The sequence below is a fragment of the Hordeum vulgare genome, chromosome 5H, assembly GCF_904849725.1.
Source record: "Hordeum vulgare subsp. vulgare chromosome 5H, MorexV3_pseudomolecules_assembly, whole genome shotgun sequence".
NCBI classification, from domain to species: Eukaryota; Viridiplantae; Streptophyta; class Magnoliopsida; order Poales; family Poaceae; genus Hordeum; species Hordeum vulgare.
Genome location: NC_058522.1, coordinates 95,701,423 through 95,726,779, shown reverse-complemented (window position 1 = coordinate 95,726,779; position 25,357 = coordinate 95,701,423). Strand labels below are relative to the sequence as shown.

Sequence of the window (25,357 nt, the reverse complement as noted above, 5' to 3'; positions counted from 1 at the left end):
ATCGCCGCGTGTACGACTCCATCAACCGCATTCTAGCAACGTTTCCACTTAGCGATCTTCAAAGGTATGAAGATGCACTCACCCCTCTCTCGTTGCTGGTCTCTCCATGGGAAGATCTGAATATGCGTAGGAATTTTTTTGATTTTATGCTACGTTTTCCAACAAATACATGTGTGGATACATAGACAACACAATGTCCCTAGTGAGCCTCTAGTTGACTAGCTCGTTGATTAAAGATGGTCAAGGTTTCCTGGCCATAGACAAGTGTTGTCACTTGATAACGGGGTCACATCATTAGGAGAGTGATGTGATGGACAAGACCCAAACTATGAACATAGCATATGATCTTGCCAGTTTATTGCTACTGTTTTCTGCATGTCAATGTATCTATTCCTATGACCATGAGATCATGCAACTCCCGGACACCGGAGGAATACCTTGTGTGTATCAAACATCGCAACGTAACTGGGTGACTATAAAGGTGCTTTACGGGTATCTCCAAAGGTGTCTGTTGGGTTGGCATGGACCAAGACTGGGATTTGTCACTCCGTGTGACGGAAAGGTATCTCGGGGCTCACTCGGTAATACAACATCCGAACAAGCCTTGCAAGCAATGTGACTAAGGAGTTAGTTACGGGATCTTGTATTATGGAACGAGTAAAGAGACTTGCTGGTAACGAGATTGAACTAGGTATGGAGATACCGACGATCGAATCTCGGGAAAGTAACATACCGAAGGACAAAGGGAGCAACATACGGGATTAACTAAATCCTTGACATAGAGGTTCAACCGATAGAGATCTTCGTATAATATGTAGGAGACAATATGGACATCGAGGTCCCGCTATTGGTTATTGACCGGAGAGTGTCTCAGGTCATGTGTGCATAGTTCTCGAACCCGCAGGGTCTGCACACTTAAGGTTCGATGATGTTTCGATATACTTGAGTTATATGTGTTGGTGACCGAAGGTTGTTCGGAGTCCCGGATGAGATCCAGGACGTCACGAGGAGATACGGAATGGTCCGGAGGTAAAGATTGATATATAGGAAGTCATGTTTTGGTCACCGGAAAAGTTTCGGGCTCATCAATAGTGTACCGGGAGGGTGCCGGGGGACCATCGGGAGGGGTGTGACGACCCAAGAGGCTCATGGGCTATGAGAGGAGGTGGGCCAGCCCCTGGTGGGCTGGCCTAAGTCTCTCTCAAGGGCCCATGCGAAAAGGATAAAGGAAAAAAGGCAAAAAAGCCAAATTAGGAAGGAGTCCTAATAGGATTCCACCTCCCTTGTGGTTCAGCCGAACCTCCTTGGATTGGAGGCCAAGGCTGCCTCCTCTCCTCCTCCTATATACTACTAGAGGTTTTAGAGGTGAGGGCTAACCCTAATTGCCACGTGCTCCCTCTACTTCATCTAGATCGGTTTCTCCTCTAGTCTAGTTCGGCGGTGCTTAGGCGAAGCCCTGCTGGATTAGTTAACCACCGCCACCACCACATCACCGTGCTGGAGAACTCATCTACCTCTCCACCCCTCTTGCTGTATCAAGAAGACGGAGATCGTCATCGCGCTGTACGTGTGCTGAACGCGGAGGTGTCGTCCGTTCGGCACTAGATCAGGATGGATCGTGATGGGATCGCGGGACAGATCGTGATGAGATCGCGGGACGGGCTGCGATTTGGATCGTGAAGATGTTCCACTACATCAACCGTGTTATATACGCTTCCGCTTAGTGATCTACAAGGGTATGTAGATTCACTCTCCCCTCTCGTAAATGATCATCACCATGGATAGGTATTGCGTGTGCGTAGGAAATTTTTTATTTCCCATGCAACGTTCCCCAAGAGTAGTTACTTTTGTTCTTGAGGCCACGGGAGAAGTCATGTTGCAAGTAGTCATGTGAAGTTGATATTTGTTCGATATTTTGATGGTATGAATGTTGTGATTCCCTTAGTGGTGTTATGTGAATGTCGACTACATGATAATTCACCATCTCTGGGCATAAGGGAATGCATTGTGAAGTAGTTATTAGATGATGGGGTGCGAGAGTGACAGAAACTTAAACCCTAGTTTATGCGCTATTCCGCAAGGGGCTGATTTGGATCCCTGTGTTTAATGCTACAGTTAGAATTTATTCTTAATATTTTTCTCATAGTTGCAGATGCTTGCGAGGGTGTTAATCATAAGTGGGAGGCTTGTTCAAGTAAGAACAACACCCAAGCACCGGTCCACCCACATATCAAATTATCAAAGTACCAAGCACAAATTAATCCAACATGACGAAAGTGACTAGATGAAATTCCCGTGTGCCCTCAAGAACGCTTTGCCTATTATAAGAAACCGTTCCGGCTTGTCATTTGCCACAAAAGGATTGGGCTACCTTGCTGCACTTATTGTTACTATTGCTACTGGTTACTTGTTACAATTATCTTGCTATCAAACAACTTGTTACTGCTATTTCAGTGCTTGCAGAAATTACCTTGCTAGAACCGCTTGTCATTTCCTTTTGCTCCTCGTTGGGTTCGACACTCTTACTTATCGAAAGGACTAAGATTGATCCCTTATACTTGTGGGTCATCAATGTGCATGGCTACAACATGTGCTACTATCTGATTGACGGTATCTATCCTCCGTGGACGGCCTTAGTCAAGACCATCTTTGAGCCAGTTGGTCAGAAAAGAGTTCACTTTGCCCAAAAAACAAGAAGCAACTAGAAAGGATGTGACAAGGGCATTTGGAGTGCTCCAAACTCGTTTTTCAGTTGTTCAAGGGACCTGCAAAAATATGGGATACAGAAACCTTGTGCAAGGTATAACCTATTGTGTGATCTACTACACCATGATTATGAAGGACGGGGGTGAAGATGCTATAGGAGGTTTGAATTTTGAGAACATGTGTGTTCCTATCTAACTTTCAAATCGAAAACTAGAACCCGACTATGTTTGAAGAGTTTGTTCAAATGCATTAACAAATTCATCATCAAGTAACTCGTGAATAATTTAAGAAAAAAACTGATGGAGCAAATTATGGACGCTTAAAGAGGAGAACTAGAATATATGTGCAAGGTGAATTGAAGTTTGAACTATTTCGTTGAAAAATTAGATGGATTGTAATATTTACATTTGAATTATTACCTCTTTGATATTTTCACTCATCGAATATTTAATCTGCTACTATTATTACGAGGGTCGCAGAAAATAGGGGACAAATATTTAGTGGACATGATTGGATGGTCAGTTTTTGTATCACCGTTTGTAAACAAGTCTGGACCAGTCCACATGTGAATATTGTTTACAGTTTGAAGGAATAAATTGACAATGGACTAGCACAACCTAACCTTTTTCTTCTCTTGAGATGGGTCAAGATCCTTCCGCCAACTCAAAAGAAGAAAAATCCCCTAAGAACACGGAAACACTAAATTTGGCATCAGATTTTTTGGCATAGCAAAACTGACGCTTTTAATGGCAAATTATATTGGTGATATGATAATTTCCTGACGAAGAAATTGAACCAAGATGGATTTACTTTGCTTGTGAATTAAACTTGTACTCCCTTCATAAAAAAAATATAAGAACATTTAGATCACTAAAGTAGTAATGTAAACGCTTTTGTATTTGTTTATAGAGGTAGTAATTCTCAAATAATATGATTTGTTATGAAAAAAGTTTGATTTGTCAAGCTAAAAAATCTAACGTGAGATTTGCAGTGGGTTCAAAAAAATAAAACTGGGCCACGTCAACCCAGATAACCCTCGCTATCCATGGCAGTGGGCCAAGGTCTCACGTGGAGCCCGCTTGCATAGAGCTGAAAGCTCCCAGTCATTAGCCGGCAGCGACGGCGACAGTGACCCTTCCCCAAACCCCTCCCCGCTCTCGCACTCGTCGCCATGTCCGCCGCCGCCGCCAGAGTCACATCCAACTTCACCAACTTCACCACCTCCACTGCCCCCTCCTCGGGCGGTCGCCTCCTCCGTCCGTTCCGTGGGACTCCGCCCTCCCGCCGCGCCGTCGCTTCGATGGCCGTATCCACCCCAAGGTCGCCATCCGCCGCCTCGTTCCTCGAGCGCCGCGAGTCCGAGCGCGCCCTCCACTTCGTCAAGTACCAGGGCCTCGGCAACGACTTCATAATGGTAATGCCTTTTCCTCTCTCGTTTTTCTGTTCATTTCAAGCTACCACACGCCGTGAATACATTTGGGGTGACATGCTGCTACCGATTCGTGCTATCATTTTAGATTTTGTGCTGTTGCTACTTTTAATTATGTTATTTTGATGATGATTCTGGTTGGATTGGTAGGTCGACAACAGGGATTCGGCAGTGCCCAAGGTGACGCCAGAGGAGGCGGCGAAGCTGTGCGACAGAAACTTTGGTGTTGGTGCTGATGGCGTCATCTTCGTCATGCCGGGGATCAACGGTGCGGACTACACTATGAGGATATTCAACTCCGATGGCAGCGAGCCTGAGGTGAGCCGCTGTTTCATCACATCACCGAATAACGTTTGGCCATAGGAAATGAGTTATGGGTTGTCCGGCATTATGTTCATATCTGTTATGACCATTCTCTGCCCTGACATCTTTGCCGACGAGCATTGTGCGTAGAAGGAAACATGTAGGATGTAGCTGTACAAGCTCCTGTGATGCTTTGAAGTGTTGTGGGGAAAACTATAGCCTGCAAATCCAGTCTCCATAGACTATAGCTGGTTTTATAGTTCACATTTCTGTATACTGATACAAGTACTGTTAGTCTACTTACATAATACGGAGTAGATCATAAAGTTGGCCATCTAGAGTATGTCCGTACTCTATCCAATATATTGAGGATCTATCTAGAATCATCTACAGTTTTCCTTACATGTCCCGGCGTAATATGCATGTTTTGCATTTTTGTCAAATTGTGAGCTTGACGAACTGTATAGGTTGGGAAGTGCTATTATGTTTGAATCCTACTGTACAAAGCAGCACTTTTGTCGTACACTTCACGCCATGTCAATGAGCTCCCTTCCAGATGGAATTAAAGTTGGCTATGTTTATTTTCTTCTTGTTGTTCACTTGTTCTGCGCGGTGTTCTTTTTCATCTCAATTTTTTGCTAAAAAGATGTTTATTATGGATCTTGTTACCATGAGTTATTTCATATGTAGTTTTCATCTATTATGTATTTTATATTTCAGATGTGTGGCAATGGAGTTCGTTGCTTCGCTCGCTTTATAGCGGAGGTTGAAAATCTTCAGGGAACACATAGGTGCCAATTCATGCATCAACTTTTCAATATCTGTAGATAATTAAATTAGGAGTGAAATGATAGGAAAGTTCCACCTATAGATTTAATATGTTTATCAGAATCTCAGTTTAATATTGTGGGTGCTGGAAATTTGGTGATATAGATAAACCATTATATTAATTGCCCCCTAAAGTTACATTCTCATGTTTCAGCTTCAAAATTCATACTGGGGCTGGATTAATTATCCCTGAAATACAAGATGATGGAAAGGTAAATGCCATTTAGTTTGTTTAGTCATTTGCTATTGTTGTCGTTAAATTTGGAAGCCATACACCGCTGTAGTTTTCCATTCACCTTATTCAGTCATGAGCAAGGTAATCTACTTGTTTTCATCTCTAGCAGCCTGCTATGGTTTGCTCCTGGTTCTGCAGCGGTTCAGGATTGTTTTAAACCTGCCTCAGCTTTCATGCCTCTTGCAGTTTGCTAACACGACAAACTTTTATGCTAACATTGTTGAGTATCTGGTAACAACCTGCACAATGTTAGCGTGTCTGCAAGAACAATATCACGCATAAGCATTTCATAATGATTGTTATAATCTTAATTATTTTCCAAGTTTTGCTATTTTTGTACACTTTAAACTGTTGAATCCCCTGGCGCCTTTTCTTGGCTCAGTTAGCCTTGAGAGTATTCCCTTCCTACCAATTTGAAAGCACCAATTCACCCATTCTTGTCGATATGGTTGTTCTCCAATTCTGGACTTATATTGTTGACAATAATCACTTATTCCAATATATTTTTCTTGTTCCCAGGTTAAGGTTGATATGGGCCAACCCATTCTGCATGGACCAGATGTTCCCACAAAACTGCCATCCACCAGGAATGAAGCTGTTGTTCAAGCTGAACTGGCAATTGACGGGTCAACATGGCATGCAACCTGTGTTAGCATGGGCAATCCTCATTGCGTCACGTTTGGTTCAAAAGAGTTAAAGGTAATGGATTTGTGAATCATCTGTTTACATGTTTTGAACCTTGCTTTATTCTATCCATACGAATGAAAAAAAACCCTGCCTTTCCTCAACAATAGGTTTGCAACATCATTTCCTTCTCTTTCAAATTGCTTTTTGTCAAAGCTCAGAAATTTCTTTATGCCTACCAAATTTCATCTCTGTTCTAACTCCAATTTTTTATTTGACCAAAAGGTTTTTGTAGCAAAGACATAGCGTAGCAATTTATATGGAGTTCTGTTTTGTTTTGTTTTGGCTCTGCAAGCTTTTCTGCCTTCTTCTGATACAAAATGACACAATTTTGGTGAATGTCCGTTCAGGGAAAAAAAAAGTGGACCAGTGGTCTTTGGAAACAGGGAGGGACCGGTTGTCTTTGCATTCCATTTTGTTTATTGCCAGTCGTTACCTACTCCCTCCGTCCGAAAAAGCCTGTCCCTCAAATGGATGTATCTAGCATCAAATTAGTGCTAGATACATCCATTTGAGGGACAAGCTTGGGACAAGCCTTTTTGGACGGAGGGAGTAGTGTTTTTCTCTTTGATAAATTTGTGACAACATCTATGCTGTATGCCTTTTGACTGCAAGGGAAGTTTCTGTAAGATGCCTATTGTTACTGCTCATTTCAAAGTCCATTTTTGCAGATATTGGTAACAAATTGCCTCTACCAACCTGACTGCTGTGTATTTTGCTACAGCTGAAGAGACTGCTATGTTGATTGACTAAATTTGCTAGCAATCATATTTACATTAGCCTACTTGAGTTGTTCAGATGAGTTGATTATTTTATTATCTGGACCACAGGTTCTGCAGGTTGATGATCTGAAGCTTAGTGATATTGGGCCCAAATTTGAGCATCATGAAATGTTTCCTGCTCGGACCAACACTGGTAACTTTTTATGCTGCTATATGCTTAATGCAAATGCCCTTGCATTTGTGTTCTCATTAAATAAGTTTCTTTGTGCAGAGTTTGTACAGGTCTTGTCTCGTTCACACCTCAAAATGCGAGTTTGGGAGCGCGGTGCTGGTATAATTGATATCCCCTTGATCTTCCTTAAATTTTGTAGGATATGCATTGTGCTTGAACATGAGAAATCCTTTCCTCATTGCATTATCTGTTATAAAAAATTAAAAATGTTACACATCTTTTGGTCCTCCAAAACATTAACCCATAATGTAAATAATGTAATTAACTGCAATGTCTGATGATTTTCAGTGAGATATCCTTTTATCTCCAGGCATTTCTTTCATGTAGTGGATATATACAAAATAAACTCTATGATCTGGACTGTAGGAGCAACTCTTGCTTGTGGGACTGGTGCTTGTGCAGTTGTTGTTGCAGCTGTTCTTGAGGGCCGAGCTGAACGGGTCTGTACCTTATTATTTTGTTTACACTGTCAATGTTACCTTGCTTTAACTTATGCGTTAGTGTTTATTTTTTGTTGTGATGCAGAAATGTATAGTTGATTTGCCTGGTGGGCCATTGGAAATTGAATGGAGGGAGGATAACAATCATGTTTACATGACTGGTCCTGCGGAGGCTGTCTTCTACGGATCTATTGTACACTAGGTCAGTTTGCTGGTAGCTGCTCTATGAGGACCTAAGATTTAAGAAAATATTTAGAAGTTTATTACACAACTCATCATAATCAGCGTGCACCAAATATATGTTTCTTTGTTTTGCTAGGACCTTCTGAATGGCAAGATTATTTTATTCTTTGTAGCGAGTCTATTACTATCTTGAAGGTCATGCGTGTTGATTTAACCAAACTTTATATTTTCTGTTGTCTATACTCCATTAATATGTGTTTGTTGAAAATGCATTCCTTGATCCTGACTAGGAAATATTATTAGGGCAACACAAAATCTGATAGGGCAAGTCACCGTTTTGACAATTTTACTTGAGAAACTATAGTTACAGAGTTAGGAATTACAAGGGAATGTCTAACCTGTAGCCTCCTGAAGGAATATGCAATTACAGTAGGGTCCTCCCTCACTGTTCTTGTGAAAGAGTAATAGGCTACTAGGCTGCTGTTTTTCGAGAAAACGCAGAGATGTGCTTTTCTTTGTATTGAAAAGAGGGGAAGTCAGTCTCAGAGGAGACGATTACAGCAGGTTACTAGGCTGCTGTCATCAAAGACTTCTCAATATAGTTGTTTATGGTGTTTTATATATTTTTAGGAAATACTTAAAATAAGTTATAGCTAGCCCTTTTGTTAATAATTCTTCATTAAGTATATCACAACTTGTTTATTACTCGGCACATTAGAAGCCCATATTACCCCACTCAGGCTTTTGTTTTGAAGTACAACCTCCAACTCTCAGAGCAACTCAAAGACCCCCCCCCCCCCCTGCCTGTTTGACTGTGGTTGATCACGGTTTATTCCTACGTGGCCACCACCTCAGATTCTCTCCATATCAGCATGTTTAGATTTCAGCCCAAATTGATAAACAGTTTAGGAGAACATCAGTTATGAAGTTCGTTGCTTCAAATTTTGACTCAAATTAACTGTCCAGAAAAATCTGAAATACAGAAAATACAATATGGTCCTCTGCAATGAGGCACTGATACGGATACACGTATTGGTATTGGGGCGATAAGGATACATAAATTTGTCATTTTTAGAAGCCCATGTACGAGGATACATTTTACTATTTAAAATCACAAATAAATGTATAGTTGCTAGGAACATCAGATTACCTTGTTGTTTGCTCTTGTCCTAAACATACCGAAGCCTCCAAGCCTGAACAATGTAAATATTGTAACTTTGAGGCTCCATTCGGTTCACGGGTGAAGTGGAGGAATTTTGTAGGTTTAGATTCCTCTGGTTTTATTTCCTTCAACGGCGTTCGTTTCAAAGGAATCACAGTGCTCATTCCGTAGGAAGGTTTTCCTATCCTATACTTTTTATGGAAACAAAACATCCACTTGTAGCAAAGGAACACCACGAGAAAAGCTGGTTCGCGCAGTTATCTCGCTCATGGCTCAAACACCCCACTTCTTTTATTCGTCAGTTTTAGATCCCAGTAGGTTTGCACCACACGCGGCAACTCAATCCCTGTACTTTTGTAGGTTAAATCTGTTTTCTTTACCTCCAGTCCGAACAAACCCTGAATAAATGAAAATTGGAAGGTTCAACAGTACATCATTACATCACCTTTGATAGTTTGAAGCATTGATCTGCACTCCAAGTTCCAATTTCCATGTTCCCATCTAGCGACAGCCAACAACAAGTGTAAAACGATGTCAAGCAGTGAGCAATCAACAAGCCAACAACCAAACATAAAAAAGTTTGTATTACATAGCATAGGTGGCAGTTCAGAACTTAAGTTCTAGACATAGATAGCAAACAGATACGAGCAATTCAGCACTTCAGTTCTAGACATTGATACAAACACGACAGGTCAGTACCTATCCGTGTTTTCAAGGTCCTCTGAAAGAACTGTTAAGAAGTCCAGCCCAGACCTAGCAATAGTTTCGGAGAAAATGAGTCCTAAAGTTTTTGGTTCAAATTTTGGCTAAAAAAATCAAATTGCCCTGAAAACAATTCAGAAAACATTACAGAAAATCAAACATGATCCCCTGACTCTACCGTTAAATTTCCAGTCAGAACTGAGCAATAGTTTAAGAGAAAATAAGTTCTCAAGTTTGTTGCGAGGTGCTGACTTGAAGAGGAGCTGAGGTGGCGCCTACGTAGGACAAAACCACGGTTAACCAGAGTCAAAACAGGCAAGGAGGGTACTGATTGATAGTTGTAATGCCATGCACAAGTTAGTACTTATTTAAGTGAAATGAAGATGTTTCTCTGACCTAATATTTAACATAGTATACGTATTTCATTATGTTACAAGTCCTTCTCTAAACCATGATGCTGTTGCACTAGTTTGCCATAATTCATGAGTTGACATTACACATGCAAAGTCTTATCACTCTTTTTTTATTGTACTTGCCAAACTTTTTTAGGTGCTGGGGACGAAGATGGAAGGGTTTACTTAACTCAGAGCCTAAAAATAAGGTCTCTCAAACCACTTTCCTGGTACCAGTGTCACTCCGTTACTGTGGGCAAAAACGAGGGAATGCTATTGGCAGTACTAGAGGCTTTTTTTGGAAGCATTTTAGGTGTACTTTACATTTTAACCTTTTGTACTCCTTCAGTATCATGTTAGAACCCTGTGCTGGGTTATGGATCTGCCCTGTCTTCTTTATTTGCTAATAAGTGGGCTGCCTATGCATAACTTGAATATTGTTCTCTACAAATTTACCTTGATTTACTGCAGAATGATTGGGCTTACCTGTTAATTGGCGAGATTTGGTATTATCAGGAAGTTGTTATATGAATGGGCTTCTGATTGCTGACGTCATGGGTCATTAGTCATTCTTTTTTTCTTTTTTCGAGAAAGCGCAAGATGGTGGCAAGGCTACCCTGAGCCCTTTGGCCCCGGCCCTTGCCCAGCATCTGGACTCATCCTTGATCCTGTCAACAAGCACAACAAGCGATGGGGTTACATGATCAAAACACACGTGTTTCTATGCTTCCATATCATCCATATGGGGTTATTAGTCATTGTTAATTCACAACTATAACTATATATGTAGGAAAGAATACTGAATAAGTGTTCCTTATCTCCAAGATATGTTGGATAGTAATCCATGTTTGCTAGTTAACATTTCTAGTATCGTGGATCTATCATCTGATCAGTTGTTTTGAACTTGACTGGTTAGATGCAACTGCTATGTACCCGGCCCCTGCATATATTTAGAATGTGTGAAAAGAATTTCACCCAAACCAACTGATATGACTATGTCCAGAAAGAAAAAAGAAATAACATCATACAAGTTGGTGAATTTGTTGTTCTTGTTTGCATTTGCTGTAATTTCACTTGAAGACAAGCGTGGGACTTGGTTTGGACCCGTTTGCTCCTCCCTGCTCGGAAAGTCTTTCCTTGTTTTCTCATTTCTTTCTCTCAAGCACTATTATACTTAACATCACTCATGCATCATATCGTTGCACTCGAGTGTGCTCATATTTTAGTAGTCATGTGACCATTCGGATTTAGACCATCGCCATAAAATTTTGACATGTGATGCCTTGGATTCCCTGTTTGAACTTTTGATTGCTAGATTTACAAAACATTTACTTGTAGATTCGTCAAAGAACAATTGAGCAAAGCTGCAGAACACTGTGATCAGGATTCACCCTGCCAATGCTCTCTCCATTTTGTAGCACTGGTGTTCTGCCAATGGAGTAGGCATCTTGGTCAACAAGAGCCTTAGGGATGGAGTTGTGGACGTTAAGAGGCAAGGGGACCGGATGATCCTTGTCAAGCTGGTAGTTGGGGACTTAGTCCTCAATGTTATCAGCGCGTATGCCCCGCAAGTAGGCCACAATGAGAGCACCAAGAGGGAGTTCTGGGAAGGCCTGGAGGACTTGGTTAGGAGGGTACCTATTGGTGAGAAGCTCTTCATAGGAGGAGACCTCAATGGCCATGTGGGTACATCTAACAGAGGTTTTGAAAGGGTGCATGGGGGCTTTGGCTATGGCATCAGGAACCAAGAAGGAGAAGATGTCCTGAGCTTCGCTCTAGCCTACGACATGGTTGTAGCTAACACCCTCTTTAGGAAGAGAGAATCCCATCTAGTGACGTTCAGTAGTGGTCTACACTCTAGCCAGATTGATTTTGTCCTCTCTAGAAGAGAAGACAGACGCGCTTGCATTGATTGTAAAGCGATACCTGGAGAGAGTGTTGTCCCTCAACATAAGCTTGTGGTTGCTGACTTCCGCTTTAGGATTTAGGCGGGGGTACTTTGACAACCTTTACAATGGAGAGGTTGATAGCTCAACCATTGAGCTAGACGACTCCTTTGATGATACCAGCATGTGCTTTGTGCTACGTATTCAGGAGTGTGAGGTTAAGGAGGCGTTAAAAAGGATGAAAGTAGGCAAAGCGATGGGTCCTGATGGTATCCCCATCGAGGTGTGGAGAGGCCTTGGAGACATAGCGATAGTATGGCTAACTAAGCTTTTCAACCTCATTTTTCGGTCAAACAAGATGCCCGAAGAATGGAGGCGGAGTATTTTAGTACCAATCTTTAAGAACAAGGGGATGTTCAAAGTTGTACTAACTACCGCGGAATCAAGCTGATGAGCCATACTATGAAGCTATGGGAGAGAGTCATTGAACACCGCTTAAGAAGGTTAACAAGCGTGACCAAAAACCAATTTGGTTTCATGCCTGGGAGGTCTACCATGGAAGCCATCTTTTTGGTACGATAGCTGATGGAGAGATACAGGGAGCAAAAGAAGGACCTTCATATGGTGTTCATTGATTTGGAGAAGGCCTATGATAAGATACCTCGGAATGTCATGTGGTGGGCCTTGGAGAAACACAAAGTCCCAATAAAGTACATTACCCTCATCAAGGATATGTATGATAATGTTGTGACAAGTGTTCGAACAAGTGATGGCGACACCGATGATTTTCCGATTAGAATAGGGCTACACCAAGGGTCAGCTTTGAGCCCTTATCTTTTTGATTTGGTGATGGATGAGGTCACAAGGGATATACAAGGAGATATCCCATGGTGTATGCTCTTTGCGGATGATGTGGTGCTAGTCGATGATAGCCGAACGGGGGTTAATAGAAAGTTAGAGTTATGGAGGCGGACTCTAGAATCGAAAGGTTTTAGGCTTAGTAGAACTAAAACTGAAGACATGAGGTGCAGTTTTAGTGCTACTAGGCACGAGGATGGAGAGGTAAGCCTTGGTGGGCAGGTGGTACCGGAGAGAGACACGTTTCGATATTTGGGGTCCATGTTGCAGAAGGATGGCGGTATCGATGAAGACGTGGGCCACCGAATCAAGGCTGGGTGGATGAAGTGGCGCCAAGCTTCTGGCGTACTCTGTGACAAGAGAGTGCCACAAAAGCTAAAAGGCAGGTTTTATAGGACAGCTATCCGACCTGCGATGTTGTATGGCGCGGAGTGTTGGCCAACCAAGAGACGACATATCCAACAATTAGGTGTAGCAGAGATGCGCATGTTGAGATGGATATGTGGCCACACAAGGAAGGATCGGGTACGGAATGACGATATACGAGAGAGACTTGGGGTAGCACCGATTGAAGAGAAGCTGGTCCAGCATCGTCTCAGATGGTTTGGACATATTCAACGGAGGCCATCGGAAGCGCCGGTGCATAGCGGACGGATAAAGCGTGCTGAGAATGTTAAGAGGGGTCGTGGTAGACCAAACTTGACATGGGAGGAGTCCGTTAAGAGAGACCTGAAGGTTTGGAATATCGACAAAGACTTAGCCATGGACAGGGGTGCGTGGAAGTTAGCTATCCACGTTCCAGAGCCATGACTTGGTTTCGAGATCTTATGGGTTTCAACTCTAGCCTACCCCAACTTGTTTGGGACTGAAAGGCTTGGTTGTTGTTGTTGGTGGTGGTGTTCTGTCTTGTTTCGTGTCCAAAGCACTTTTGTCTGTCTTATTTTGATCTTTATCATATTTTTAATTCACCCTCATAAGTTGCAACTATAATTTTTGTTAAGGGGAGGTGCACAATCATCCTATCCCTATCGGTGCTACCCCGTTTTTGATTTTTTTGGAGGCACCATACGACAATAATTGTTGGATCCAGGTGGTTAAGCACTAGGGATTTTGTTCAATCAAAAGATAGATGAAGGGTCAGTTTCACTAAAGTAGATGTTACAAAGCTCTATATACGGGTCACGTGTAACCACCTTCCAATTCCCCTATCACAGTGAAATTTCAACTTTCCTGCAGGCATAACCTGCAAGATTGCTAAAGGATTAGCGCAAACCTAACTTTAATGAAATAAAAGAACTAGAATTCTAATGATGTAAAGAAACTAAAGAATAAAAGATAGTCCACTTGCTCTTTTTTAACTTTTCATCTTGTAGGCTAGGGTGTAGACGTTGATACTTCTATAGCACTGTGAAAGGGTGTGGCCACGAGATGATGCGCCCATTGTAGTGCATTCTGTAAAAGAAATAGACAGCTTTTGCTTGCTTGCTGCTGTTTATGACGTGTTTCAGAAGTTTTTTATGGGCTATTTGGCCTGCTTAGATCAAAGATTTTCCCCCCATTTCAAACTTTTAAAGCCAATGAACACTTTTAGGGTCAAATTTTGCAAGCTTTAGCCAACAATTAGTCCATCAATCCGTAGGTTTGGTCATGTAAAAACTAAGGCAATGTAGTTACAAAAATAAAATAGAGCTAAGACCATGTATACTTCTATGCTTGAAAATATCAGTAAAGTACCCATGCTGTGATGTAGATATATTGTCGAAATACATCTCGGAAAACATTAAAAGTTCTGAGCCTTTTATTTAACAGTACAACATCCATGAACTTTGCTTATAACTTTCATGTAGCATATATGGTTACACATTTATTTCCCGAACCACTGTTTCTAGGTAGAAGGTAGCCAACAGGGCCATCAATCTGCTAATCAACTTCTTTGCATGCTTGTGTTGCATTACATGTCAGAATTGACTATTTTGTCTCTTTTGTAACCATGAATCTGAAATCTTGTTCTCCAGCTGTATGATTTGTTCATATGCATGAAGGGTTAGGAAATAAAATGTTAAACTTGAAGAAACGCTTTCTCAATCTAGAGCCTGATTTAAGAAACAGTTCTAATATAGAGTTGGGAGGTTCTGTAAATTGAAAGGTCATTTTTGGTGGAATTAATTATGTTTCATTTGCTCTTCCAGATATCTTGTTCTGTAATGTTTTGCCATAGTCTTTTGGCTGTTCGATCTAGCATTTTATCTTCGAGATGTCGTGGACATGTGGCTCCTGACTCCTGATAACTGTGCCTTTTATTTACCTATCCCATAACTTGCAAGTTGCCACTATGGAATAGTATCACAGCTAGATGGGGACACTAGTTCCAGTTGACTTCTCCCTGGTTAATGCAAAGCAATCTAAAGTGGTTTTACCATTGTTTGTACTATATTTTCAATTAAATCAGCATGATCTTCTCAGTTACAACATTTCTAGATCCAATCTGTAAGCATTTCAGTTGATATAACACCTGCTAATCATGTTTGCATTAGAAAAGTCTTTCAGGGGATAGCTGATTATATCGTGAATACAGAGTGGGAGTGTCCTTGCAGTACATGTCTTGCACACTAGATACTACTACATAGCAGATACATAAAACATGAGCACACTTGGAATGCTAGATAGATATAAATATTTTTTAGATCCATGCTAATGGTTCTTTCTACAAAAGCATTTCACTTCTGCTAGGTTGCAAGTAACTTAGTAATCTGATGCAATATATATGGCTTCAATAACTGGGGCCAATTCCTTTACTGTGACCAACTTGTGGGGCCATTTTTATCTCATCCATCTTCCATCCTGACTCAGGGCTGTAGTAATCCCACATCGGTGATGTTAGCGGAGGGCCAGAGGGGCTGCTGTATGAATTATCCTTCCCGTCATGAAAGTTGACCCCAGAGGGTGCCTCAATCTCCATCCATATCTGATCCATGAGGTATCCATCCATGTCACCAGGCGTGCCCTTCAGTATGCTTGTGATGCAGCTATTGCCACCATGAAGCTCCTGGTCGCCAATTCCAATGATCGATGGCGTCTGTGGCTGACAGGATTGGTATGTCACTGAGGATGAAGATGATGAGGGTGACACGTTCCTCTTCCTCTCCTGTGCTTTCTTCCTCATATGTGTTCTCCAGTAGTTCTTGATCTCATTGTCGGTACGCCCTGGCAGCTTCCGTGCTATCCTGGACCACCTATTGAAGAGCCTCCAGATATATCATTCATACATCATAACAGCAGATGAAAGCTGTTACCCTATTATTTAGGTTGTTCTTTGAATCAAACCTGTTTCCCCACCGAGCATGTAGCTCAAGGATGAGGCGTTCTTCATGAGGAGTCATGCGTCCACGCTTGAGGCCAGGGTGGAGGTAGTTGACCCACCGGAGGCGACAGCTCTTTCCTGTGCGGTTGAGGCCTGCATGAAGATTACAGAGGTTGAAGCAAGAAGAGAGTTATTAGAAAAGGTGACATTTCTTATTGCGACTTGGCGCAAAATACTTCAATATAGCTACCTAATTTTGGGATCCCCACCCCTCAAACCTGATACTTTGGCAATGAAATCCCAACGGCGTTCACCGAACAAACGGACAGTGCATACCAGTTGCATGTCCTCCTGCTCTGTCCATGGCCCTTTGCGTGTCTCTTCTCTCACTGTCACCATATCAACTCAGGAGATATAACGACAGTACCCTAACGTTGTTCGCTCCTACCTTGTATCGGCTGGGAGCCCGTCTTCTTGCTCTTCTTCCTTTGAGTGCTTGTGGGCTCCAGTTTCAGGACGGGATCCTTGATGAACTCCAGTCTGTTTGGAAGAAGAAGAAGAATGAAGCTAGTAGGGAGAGAAGCAAGCTGACCTTTGTTGCCTAAGGGTCTGATGACTTTTGCCTCTCATTTATAGGCGAGGGAGGGAGCTCTTGGCCTCTTGGGAGTCATGTGATCTGGTGGGTGTGATTTGGAACTCCCATAAAGACTCTATATTCCATCATTTGGGCTGTCCTCAGATTCTAACTTATAAAGGCAGCTTTTTGATTGGCTCATGCTGCATAAGCTATATTGCAACTTCATATGTATATTATGAGGTAGTTTTGTTTGGTTAGTGTGTGGATTTCATTAGTGCTAGCAGTATATGCCTTTTGGGGCTTACAAGGTACACACGAGTGCTGATGCATTATACTAGTATATTGGTTGTTAATAGTGGGGTGTGGTTTCAAATTCATGAGCTTCATATTTCTTGTTTGCAACTATACCTGAAAGGCTGAAACCTTTTAGCTCTGGTCAAGCCGTCCAGAAAAATAACTTCTAAATCTTGTTGAATATCATATGCCCACCATTATTCATTATTGCGAGTGTTGATAATAAAATCCTTGTTACAACTGTTTAACTACCATCAATTAGGCAATTAGTACTTCCTCCATCCGGGTTTATTACCTCTCCGTTTAACAAATTTTGATCATAAAAATTATACCGTGGGATACCTCTTTCAAGTACAAATCTAATAGTATACTTTTTGTATCATACATATCATATTATTTTAGTCAAATAGATGGTCATAATTTGAGCCAAAATACGAGGCGATCCAATAAAGCCGGACGGAGGAAGTACGAGTAATAGCTAACTGGAATGTACACAGTACTGGCTAGCAAAAAATAAAACATTTGACTCTTGCTGGTGATAGCCATCTGTTATGCTTTTAAATTTCAAATAGAAACGCTGTTTCCTACATAAATAAGTCAGCAAGTATTTAGTGTTCATGACAGTACTGATTTGAAAGCTCCACCAGGCTGCTAGCCAGAACTTCCTATATTTAACTAATGTTAGACCTCTAACTTTGTACAAAACATGGTGATTCTGAAAGCGTAAGCTGCTGCTTTCTTGGTTCCTTTTCTTCTTCTTTGATGGGAATATGGGATGTGATTCTTTCGTGTTTTCACGAGAAAGAAAAGCTGTTGTGCTTATCAACCTTTTGGTGCTTTGATAGACCACCAACGCATAGAACTATAAGCAGTATTTTCTTTTTGTTGATTGATGTGAGAATTCTAGACCTATAATTACAATCAAACTGGATGGATATCCGATGCTCTTGAATCTTGGCATACTATTTTTTTTCTCAACAAAGGGTTTGCAGATTCACTTGTGTTTGGCGAGGCGTTGTGTGAGAGTTCAGGAAACATACGTTGTTTTTTAATGAATCACTTGTGTTATGTGTTTGCTGAGGCACACATGCAACACTGCATTTTCCTACGTAGAGTTGAATCCTGGAAAGTACTAATGCATAATGGTCTGTGCTTAACAGGAAACTGCTGACTGCTTGGACAAATACACATTAATCAGCATTCAACTGAAAACCCCGGCTGTTTTTCCCTTTTATCTGGCTGAAATGAATGACTTTAAATTGATTGGTGAGTATTAATTCTCCTCCCTTTTGATTGTTCGAACTGCAAAAACGCCTTATATATAGGAACAGAGTTACCCCCTCTGTATCAAAATGTTAGACGTTTTTTGACACTGTTATAGTGTAAAAAACGTCTTATATTAAGTTATAGAGGTAGTAGTACTTTGCAGTGCATGAAACATCTAGTGTATTCTGCTAGAATTTTACCTCTTGCTTGCGATTGGAAATGGGAATCTTGGTGAAGTCTCTATCTGGTTTCCTTGGTTTTCTTTTTCTGTCCTCTTGATATGAAAAGCAGTATTGGCCTTTTTGTAAGCCATTATCATTGGCAGAGAGGACACCATCTCACCTTTTTTGTCAGCCATTATCGAGTCTCGGAAAAAAGATCTTACAAGTTGGTATCATAGGCACACCCCAGCACACCTACTACTGCTGAGTGCCTGCACAAACCTGTCCTTGCAAGAAGTGTCCTTCTAGAGCTGTTTGGGCCAAAGCTGAGATCAAGCTTTTTGTGAATCTGTGGTCACAAGCTGACCGTAGCCTTGGACGGATGCCCATCCTTGTGCTTGTGCAGCCGAAGCGATGCACAATGTCCTGGAAGTTTTGAGCATCCTTTTGAATGTTGTTTCAGTGCCGTCAGGTCAACTTGTGCGCCATTAGCGAGCCCTAAGTTACCTCCAAATTATGGCTGCTTTGCTTTATTAAGGAAGATTTTGCCTCCCCAGGACACGTGTTATGCGGCGAAATGATTGAATATTGATCGGGGTGTTAGGGCATGCTGCTCCATTTTAGTTATATGCTTAATGATCCCTGCATCATGTATCTCGCCTTTTTTTTCCATTGCTGCCATCATCCATGCTGAAGCCTGGAAGTGTTTTGCCTGCATCATGCCATGCTCAAAGATTGCTGTGGAGCGTGGCGACCACTTCAGCAGGGCGGTAGGGCCGTGAGAAAATAATTTGATCCACGGGACCTAACTCCTCCATTACTGTACCACCATTTGTTTGCTTCTCTCTGAAAAGCCTGGTTAACAGACGGGAAATGATTTCCTGGCGTGTGGCTCAGCTGTGACAGCCAAAAAGTCACGGAAGAAGCTAGCTCTGGTCCGATGTGGAGGCCACTCACCCACACCACACCCATCTGTGCTGCAGTCCACTTTGGGCTGCTGCTGCTGCTGCGGGGTGGCCTCCTCTCCTCTCAGCGGCCACCACCTTTTTATCTTGGCATCTTGCTTTTGGGAGCCTCCTCCCCTCCCAACACACTGCAGCGCGGCACGCTACTGTTCCGCCCCACTAGTGCAAAGGAGGCCCGTTCGTTGATCTATTTTCCTTTTGATTTCCCCTCCATTTCTTCTGCTTGGTTGTTTTTCTGCTGTGCTGGACCTCTCTCGTGTCCCTATCGCCTGCCGTGTAGGTGACCGCCTCACCCCGCCCGCCTCTTCTTCTTCTGGCAGTGGCAGAATGCACTATCTTTCATCTTCAGGATCGGCCGGTCATCATCGTCGGTGCGAATTTCAATTTCGGTGCCAATCGAGTGCCCCGTGGAAACCTCCGCACGTACAACCGCAATCCTTCTTTCGTGATGACTTCACTATGCCCGTTCCAGAAATTTCTGCTTTGTGCGCGCTGAATTTGTTAGTGGCGAAAACAGTACAGTGGTGACGTGCCTGGAACAGCCCGGTAAGAAGGGTTCAGTAATCTGTTCCTGGCTATGGGATAGCAGTTGAGTGAAATTTCGACAATTCTTAGTGTGTGTCATGTTCCCTTCATGCCACTGTGGCTGGCTGGGCAATGACAAGCTTGTCCATTCTTCATCAATTCGTCTCTCTCTTTATCTCTGAGCCTGCATGCCTGTTTTTTTTTTGCTTTACCGAGACGTTGGTCGACTGTTCAAGGCCCCAAGAGTCAGTCAGGGTCTCGGTGGTCACCATGCCCCCTAAATTTTCTTCTTCTCATACCCTTGTCGTCTATTTCTACATGTGTGCCATGCCATCTTCGATCACATAAAATATTTCTTGCTTTTGGATTTACACAAAGGAAATATTTCTTTCTTTTGGATTTACTAATACAAAGGAAGACGGGGGCACCCTCCTATTGCACGAAACAAACACATAAAGTTGCACCGTTTATCATGTGACTACACAATATTTCCTGCCCTGTTCTTTGATGTATCGGAGAGTAGTCGTTGTACCACTATTTCCAGCTATTCCCTTTTGACAAAACCGTGTCTTGCCAGTTTTCTTCTTCTTTAATCGTGCAAAAGTGATCGTGTGTGATCCCATGAAAGGCCACTTCATATATTCTGATGAAAATGAAGTTTTGGACGTATTATTCCCCCTTTTTCTTCCCCTTTTCTTTTTTTCCTTACTTATTCCTTCCGTAAGCAGCACGGCCACCTGGTAAAAACAAATGGCACAGTCACGCCACAAACTTAGATATATTCGTTTCTTAACCTTGCTGCAACTGGTTGCCGTCATCAGCCATGATGTTTCAGTTGGATTCCCATGGTTTACAAGGAAAACCAACGGCACCCACGTTTCGAACGTCGATTCGCTTCATCCAGATTCGTTGGAAGGGTGGCGAAACTAAGCGTGGTTATTACATTACAGAGTATCTCGGCTAGGCGATTAGAGTGAGAGCGCGCTTGGTATAGGTGTAATTCAATACATGGGTGTAAGTGTATTTTACTGGACATGAGTGTTTTCTGGCTGGAAATTAAACTGCTGGATGGAGGTGTGTATTTATTTTACAAGAAAACGGCATCCTAAGCAGGGCCTGAATGGTAATAGGAGACGAGTTTGTACCCAACGATGTCGCTTGTGGGCGCCCTTGTGGCCGAGTCTAGCAACGCCGACGCTCGTGGGCACCGTACTTTCCTTAAAGGCGTTCTTTTGGCTCTGATCCGACTTCGTTTTCTTGCTCGGCGGAAATTCCTTGATCCGGCTTACGAACCAAGAGGCGGTGGCGTCATGTCTTCGTCCTCGCCTTGGAGCGTTGTCGAGTTGCTCGAGGAGTCCCGATGACGTTGCTCAGTTTGGTGCCGACTACTTGGTGCCGACCACTGTTCTTGGCGTGGGCCTTCGGAGTGCAATGTAGTTCATCTTCGGTGTTCTCTCAACTACGCCTTCTCGTGGACCGTTCAGACCCTCACGTCCACTTGCCCACTTTCTCTTGGCGCATTGGACGGGGTACGTTGGTCTGGATTGTCTCTGGGTCTTGATATTGTTGTAGAGGTCTGTGACACGACTTTATTGCTCTATGGTTTGCCTCATCGCCATTGACATGAGGTTGGTCTAGGTCGAACATGTATGATAGTACATGTGGTGGGTGTGCTTCGTGGATGGGGTTGTTAATCCATGTGATTGGCATTATAATGGCTGAAAGACTTGTATCCGACTTTTTTGGCTCTTCTTCTATCAATATATGATACAAATGTTTGTGTGTATTCTAGAAAAGAAGTTTTTACCCAAGTTCGGCCTCTCATGATCAAGCTAATACCCTACTTCTGTTCGTGTATATTGTGATTGGGGTGTGTATAAAGTTGAAAGTGCACGATGACACTAAATTATATTTTGGTGTGATGAAAACATGGTTAGTGGAACTAATATTGATTTGTATAGTTCATCTCAGTATATTGGTGATCAAGCTGGAGTTGTGTGACCCCCCAATTCAAAAACGCCATGGCATGGCGTACCAACGACTCGAAGGTTTTCATTTTGATTTGATTTGAGTAGTAGGAAAATTCGCACTATCAAGAGGGGTTATCATGGATAGGTGGCATGTGAAAATGACTCCAAAACTTATACACCAGCCCTCCTACACCTACCACCAAAAATCCATATGTAGTGTGCTTTGCTGAGGTGTCATTGGAGCTTCAGCAGAAACTCTTTGGACACCCCATGCGCACGGGGTGCTTGGAAAGTCTGTTGACACCCCATGCGCACGGGGCTAACTTAGCCCATGTGCACGGGGTCCATCAGGCAAAAATCCTCACCCGACCAAGAACACTATAAAAGACCCCTTCTTCCACCTCCAGCCCTCAACCCAGTGTCTTGTTGAGCTCCTCCATTGCTGCACCTCATTTTGCTCAATACTCTTAATCCCTCCACCCAAACTAGTTGAAACTTTGGGGATTGGGTGAAGAAGACCGATCTACACTTTGACCAAACCAAATTCATGTTCCCTACAATATTTGTTCATCATTGACTTGTTACTCTTGGAGCTTGGGCTCTTAGGTGGTTAGAGGTTACTCTGGAAGCTTCCTTGCTTGTGGTGTGCTCCGGAGACGTTTGTAAAGGTGCAGTGGACGCCTTCAAGACTAACTCGAGTAATTTGAGGCTCATCCGTTGGGGGTGACTCAGAAGAGATACGATGAGCCTTTCGTGGCGTTTCACAAGCTTTGGCTTTGACACCGTTCTAAATTGAGGTTAGCTCTTCCCCAAGGAAGAGTGAATTTTGGGATAAAATCCGCGTCCTCGCCTCACTTGTGCTTCATCCTTTCCCGCACTTTACTTTGCTTTATATGATTTTAGGCTTACTAATTACTTTATTGCATAGCATATTTAGCTCTACTTGTGTTTGCCATATATAGGTTGTGTTCACCTAGTTGCATATTTAGTGGATCATATTTATCTGCATATATCTAAAATTGATAAACAAGATTATAATTTGTAGTCTTCTATTCACCCCCTCTATTCACCATATTGATCCTTTCAATTGGTATTAGAACCTCAAGATCATGAGAATGTGAGAGGTGCCGCACCACTTCCGAGAGTTGATCCAAACCTTCCTCCCGCTGCTGCCAAGGTTGTGATACCTCAAGTTGATGATCACGTAGCCCCCACCAACCTGGTTGCCTTTTTAACCGTGGTGGATGTTCTTTCAATTTTTGCAGAGCTCAAAATCGCAATGTTGAAAGAGATTCGTTCCTTGATTAAAGATGAAATTGATGCACACTTAAAGCCATCAACATCTGCATCAAACTCATTTAATCGAATGAGGTATTTGATGTGGATGATTCAAGAGAACCCCTTGCATCTCCGGGATGCACTCAAGTTCCTAGGTACAATGCCACACAACCTTTTTCATTCACCTCGACCCTTGCAACATCCTCACATTAATCATGTTGGGCCTCCTCCCCCTTTGAAAGGCAATGTGTTTGCTAAGTGGAAGCTAGATATGGAGTCTCACATTCGAAGTGCATCTATGCAACTTTGGTGGATTATGGTCAATAGTTTCGACCCCAAGAACCCAACAAATTTCACTCCAAGAGAAGTGGTTGATGATCAACTCAATGCAACCGCTCACAATGATGATGAATCCTTGATGGCTTTCATGAAAAATCTTCATGGTGAATCTCGTGCTTGTTTTGGTGATCTCCTTAAGTCACTTGCCGAATGCGATGACTTTATTGATAACGTTGAAAACCTCCTTATAGAGGAAAAAGAGAGAGTTGAACTCCTCGAGCACAAACTACATGAAGAGAGTACCATGAGAGCATCACTTGAGGAAGCCATATCTGCCCATAACACTAACTTTGTTAAAACCAACGATGCCTTACAAGTTTCTCTTGGGATCAAAGATGTCCCAAAACTTAAAAAATGAAAAGCCTGTACTTGATCACTCTCGACTTGTTGACAAATGTGACCTCATTGCACTCACTGAGTCGTATGCTCAACTCAAGGTTACTACCATGAAGGCTCTCACTTCCATCTATCACATTGATTTAAATGATGAACCTTGTACAACTAACTTTGTTCATGATTGCACCAAGAAGAGAATAAGAAGTTGAAAACCCAAATTGAGAAAGGGCTTGTGTCGTCCAGGGGAGAAAAACCTCAATGACCTCTTGAGAAACCAAAATGAGTGTGTTGCAAAAGAGGGCATTGGCTTTGATCCCACTTCCAAGGCAAAGAAGAACAATAATAAGAGCAAAAAGAAGAAGACCACTCCTACTCCTCCTCCTCAACAAAAGAAAGTATTTGTCTAGAAGGGCACATGGAGAGGGATAATGAGAAAGGGAAAGTTTGGGATGACAAGGTCGCTAGGGACAAGGGCATTTCCAAAGAGTTTGCACGCAAGAACAATCCATCCTATGTCCTCATGAGAGGAGTGGATGGTTATACTTTTGCAAAATTTGTTGGCACTAAATATAATAATTAAGCATGGACTATTTGGGTTCCTAAGACCCTTGTTGCTAACTCTCTAGGACCCATTGTAAAATTGGGCCTAAAATTAAATCTTGATTCATGTAGGACTATATATCTGGTGGAACACAATGGGTGATCGATAGTAAATGCACCAATTATATGACCGGAGATAGAGAGATGCTTTGTGGAGTTCGTTGATTCACTGACGGCATCCTCAAACATTTCTTTTGGTGATAATAACAAGGGCAAGGTAACGGGATTGGTCAAAGTGGTAATATTAAGTGATGTGTCACTCTCAAATGTCATGCTTGTTCAATTCCTTTACTACATTTTACTTTCAACGATTCAATTGACACATGTTGGTCATGATTCTCATTTCCGTGAATTTCATGTGACCGTCTTTAAGAGGATAAAACTCAAAGTTGTCTTTTTTGGCCATGTTGAGGACAAGCTTTATGTGGTTGATTTATCAAAAGAGAAAACTCATCTTGCAACATGCCAAATGGCCAAGGACTACGTGGGTGTCTATGGCACCGACGGCTAGCCCACGTTGGCATGAGAAATTTACAAGCTCTCTTAAAGGGAGAACACATCCTTGGACTAACTAATGTGTATTTTGTCAAAGATCGTCCTTGTAGTGCTCGCATTGCCGGAAAGCTACATGAAAAAGCTCATAAGGTGAAGATTGTCATTACCACATTGAGCCCCCTTGAGCTCCTTCACTTGGATCTCTTTGGATCTCCATCTTATGATAGCATGGAGGGAAGAGGTATTTCCTTGTAATTGTCAGTGATTATACAAAATACACTTGGGTATTCTTTCTCGAGACAAAAGATGAACCCAAGAAACTTTCATCAACTTTGCAAAAGAAGCTCATTGTCAACATAATTGTGAGATCATGGCAATTCAAAGCGACAATGGCACCGAGTTCAAGGATTACACTATGGATGATTCTTGAGTGATGAGGGGATCAAGCACCAATATGCCGTGGCCTATACTCCTCAACAAAATGGTGT

At 42.3% G+C, this 25,357-nt stretch overlaps 2 protein-coding genes across 3 annotated transcripts; one reads left to right on the top strand and one right to left on the bottom strand.

Moving 5' to 3' along the window:
• The first annotated feature begins 3,764 nt into the window (after window positions 1-3,764).
• On the top strand, window positions 3,765-10,568 carry LOC123398613 (diaminopimelate epimerase, chloroplastic). Of its 2 annotated transcripts, XR_006610220.1 has the most exons (11): window positions 3,765-4,120; window positions 4,286-4,453; window positions 5,159-5,229; window positions 5,421-5,478; window positions 6,021-6,200; window positions 7,016-7,100; window positions 7,179-7,238; window positions 7,506-7,579; window positions 7,665-7,781; window positions 9,885-9,941; window positions 10,176-10,568. XR_006610220.1 is itself a non-coding variant. In XM_045093067.1 (10 exons), the coding sequence occupies exons 1-9, from the start codon at window positions 3,878-3,880 to the stop codon at window positions 7,779-7,781; spliced, it is 1,056 nt and encodes a 351-aa protein (XP_044949002.1). In that variant the 5' UTR covers window positions 3,765-3,877; the 3' UTR covers window positions 10,176-10,568. The 2 variants fall into 2 exon arrangements, 1 of the variants encoding a protein (XP_044949002.1); XM_045093067.1 differs by lacking the exon at window positions 9,885-9,941.
• Window positions 10,569-15,268: 4,700 nt separating this feature from the next.
• On the bottom strand, window positions 15,269-18,573 carry LOC123398612 (myb-related protein MYBAS2-like). Its single transcript, XM_045093066.1, has 5 exons — window positions 18,401-18,573; window positions 16,512-16,603; window positions 16,342-16,452; window positions 16,087-16,216; window positions 15,269-15,995 (listed from the first exon to the last, which is right to left on the bottom strand). The coding sequence occupies exons 1-5, from the start codon at window positions 18,556-18,558 to the stop codon at window positions 15,533-15,535; spliced, it is 954 nt and encodes a 317-aa protein (XP_044949001.1). The 5' UTR covers window positions 18,559-18,573; the 3' UTR covers window positions 15,269-15,532.
• Between the last annotated feature and the right edge of the window lie 6,784 nt (window positions 18,574-25,357).

Bases quoted from the DNA above. Each gene is read 5' to 3' on its own strand.
- LOC123398613 (XM_045093067.1), top strand. From the start codon at position 3,878: ATGTCCGCCGCCGCCGCCAGAGTCACATCCAACTTCACCAACTTCACC. The intron at 4,121-4,285 runs GTAATGCCTTTT...TTGGATTGGTAG, and splicing joins TCGGCAACGACTTCATAATG to GTCGACAACAGGGATTCGGC. The intron at 6,201-7,015 runs GTAATGGATTTG...TCTGGACCACAG, and splicing joins TTGGTTCAAAAGAGTTAAAG to GTTCTGCAGGTTGATGATCT.
- LOC123398612 (XM_045093066.1), bottom strand. From the start codon at position 18,558: ATGGCTGACAAAAAAGGTGAGATGGTGTCCTCTCTGCCAATGATAATG. The intron at 16,604-18,400 runs GTAAAATTCTAG...TCTTCCAAACAG, and splicing joins TTTCCAATCGCAAGCAAGAG to ACTGGAGTTCATCAAGGATC. The intron at 15,996-16,086 runs GTTTGATTCAAA...GCTCTTCAATAG, and splicing joins CATGCTCGGTGGGGAAACAG to GTGGTCCAGGATAGCACGGA.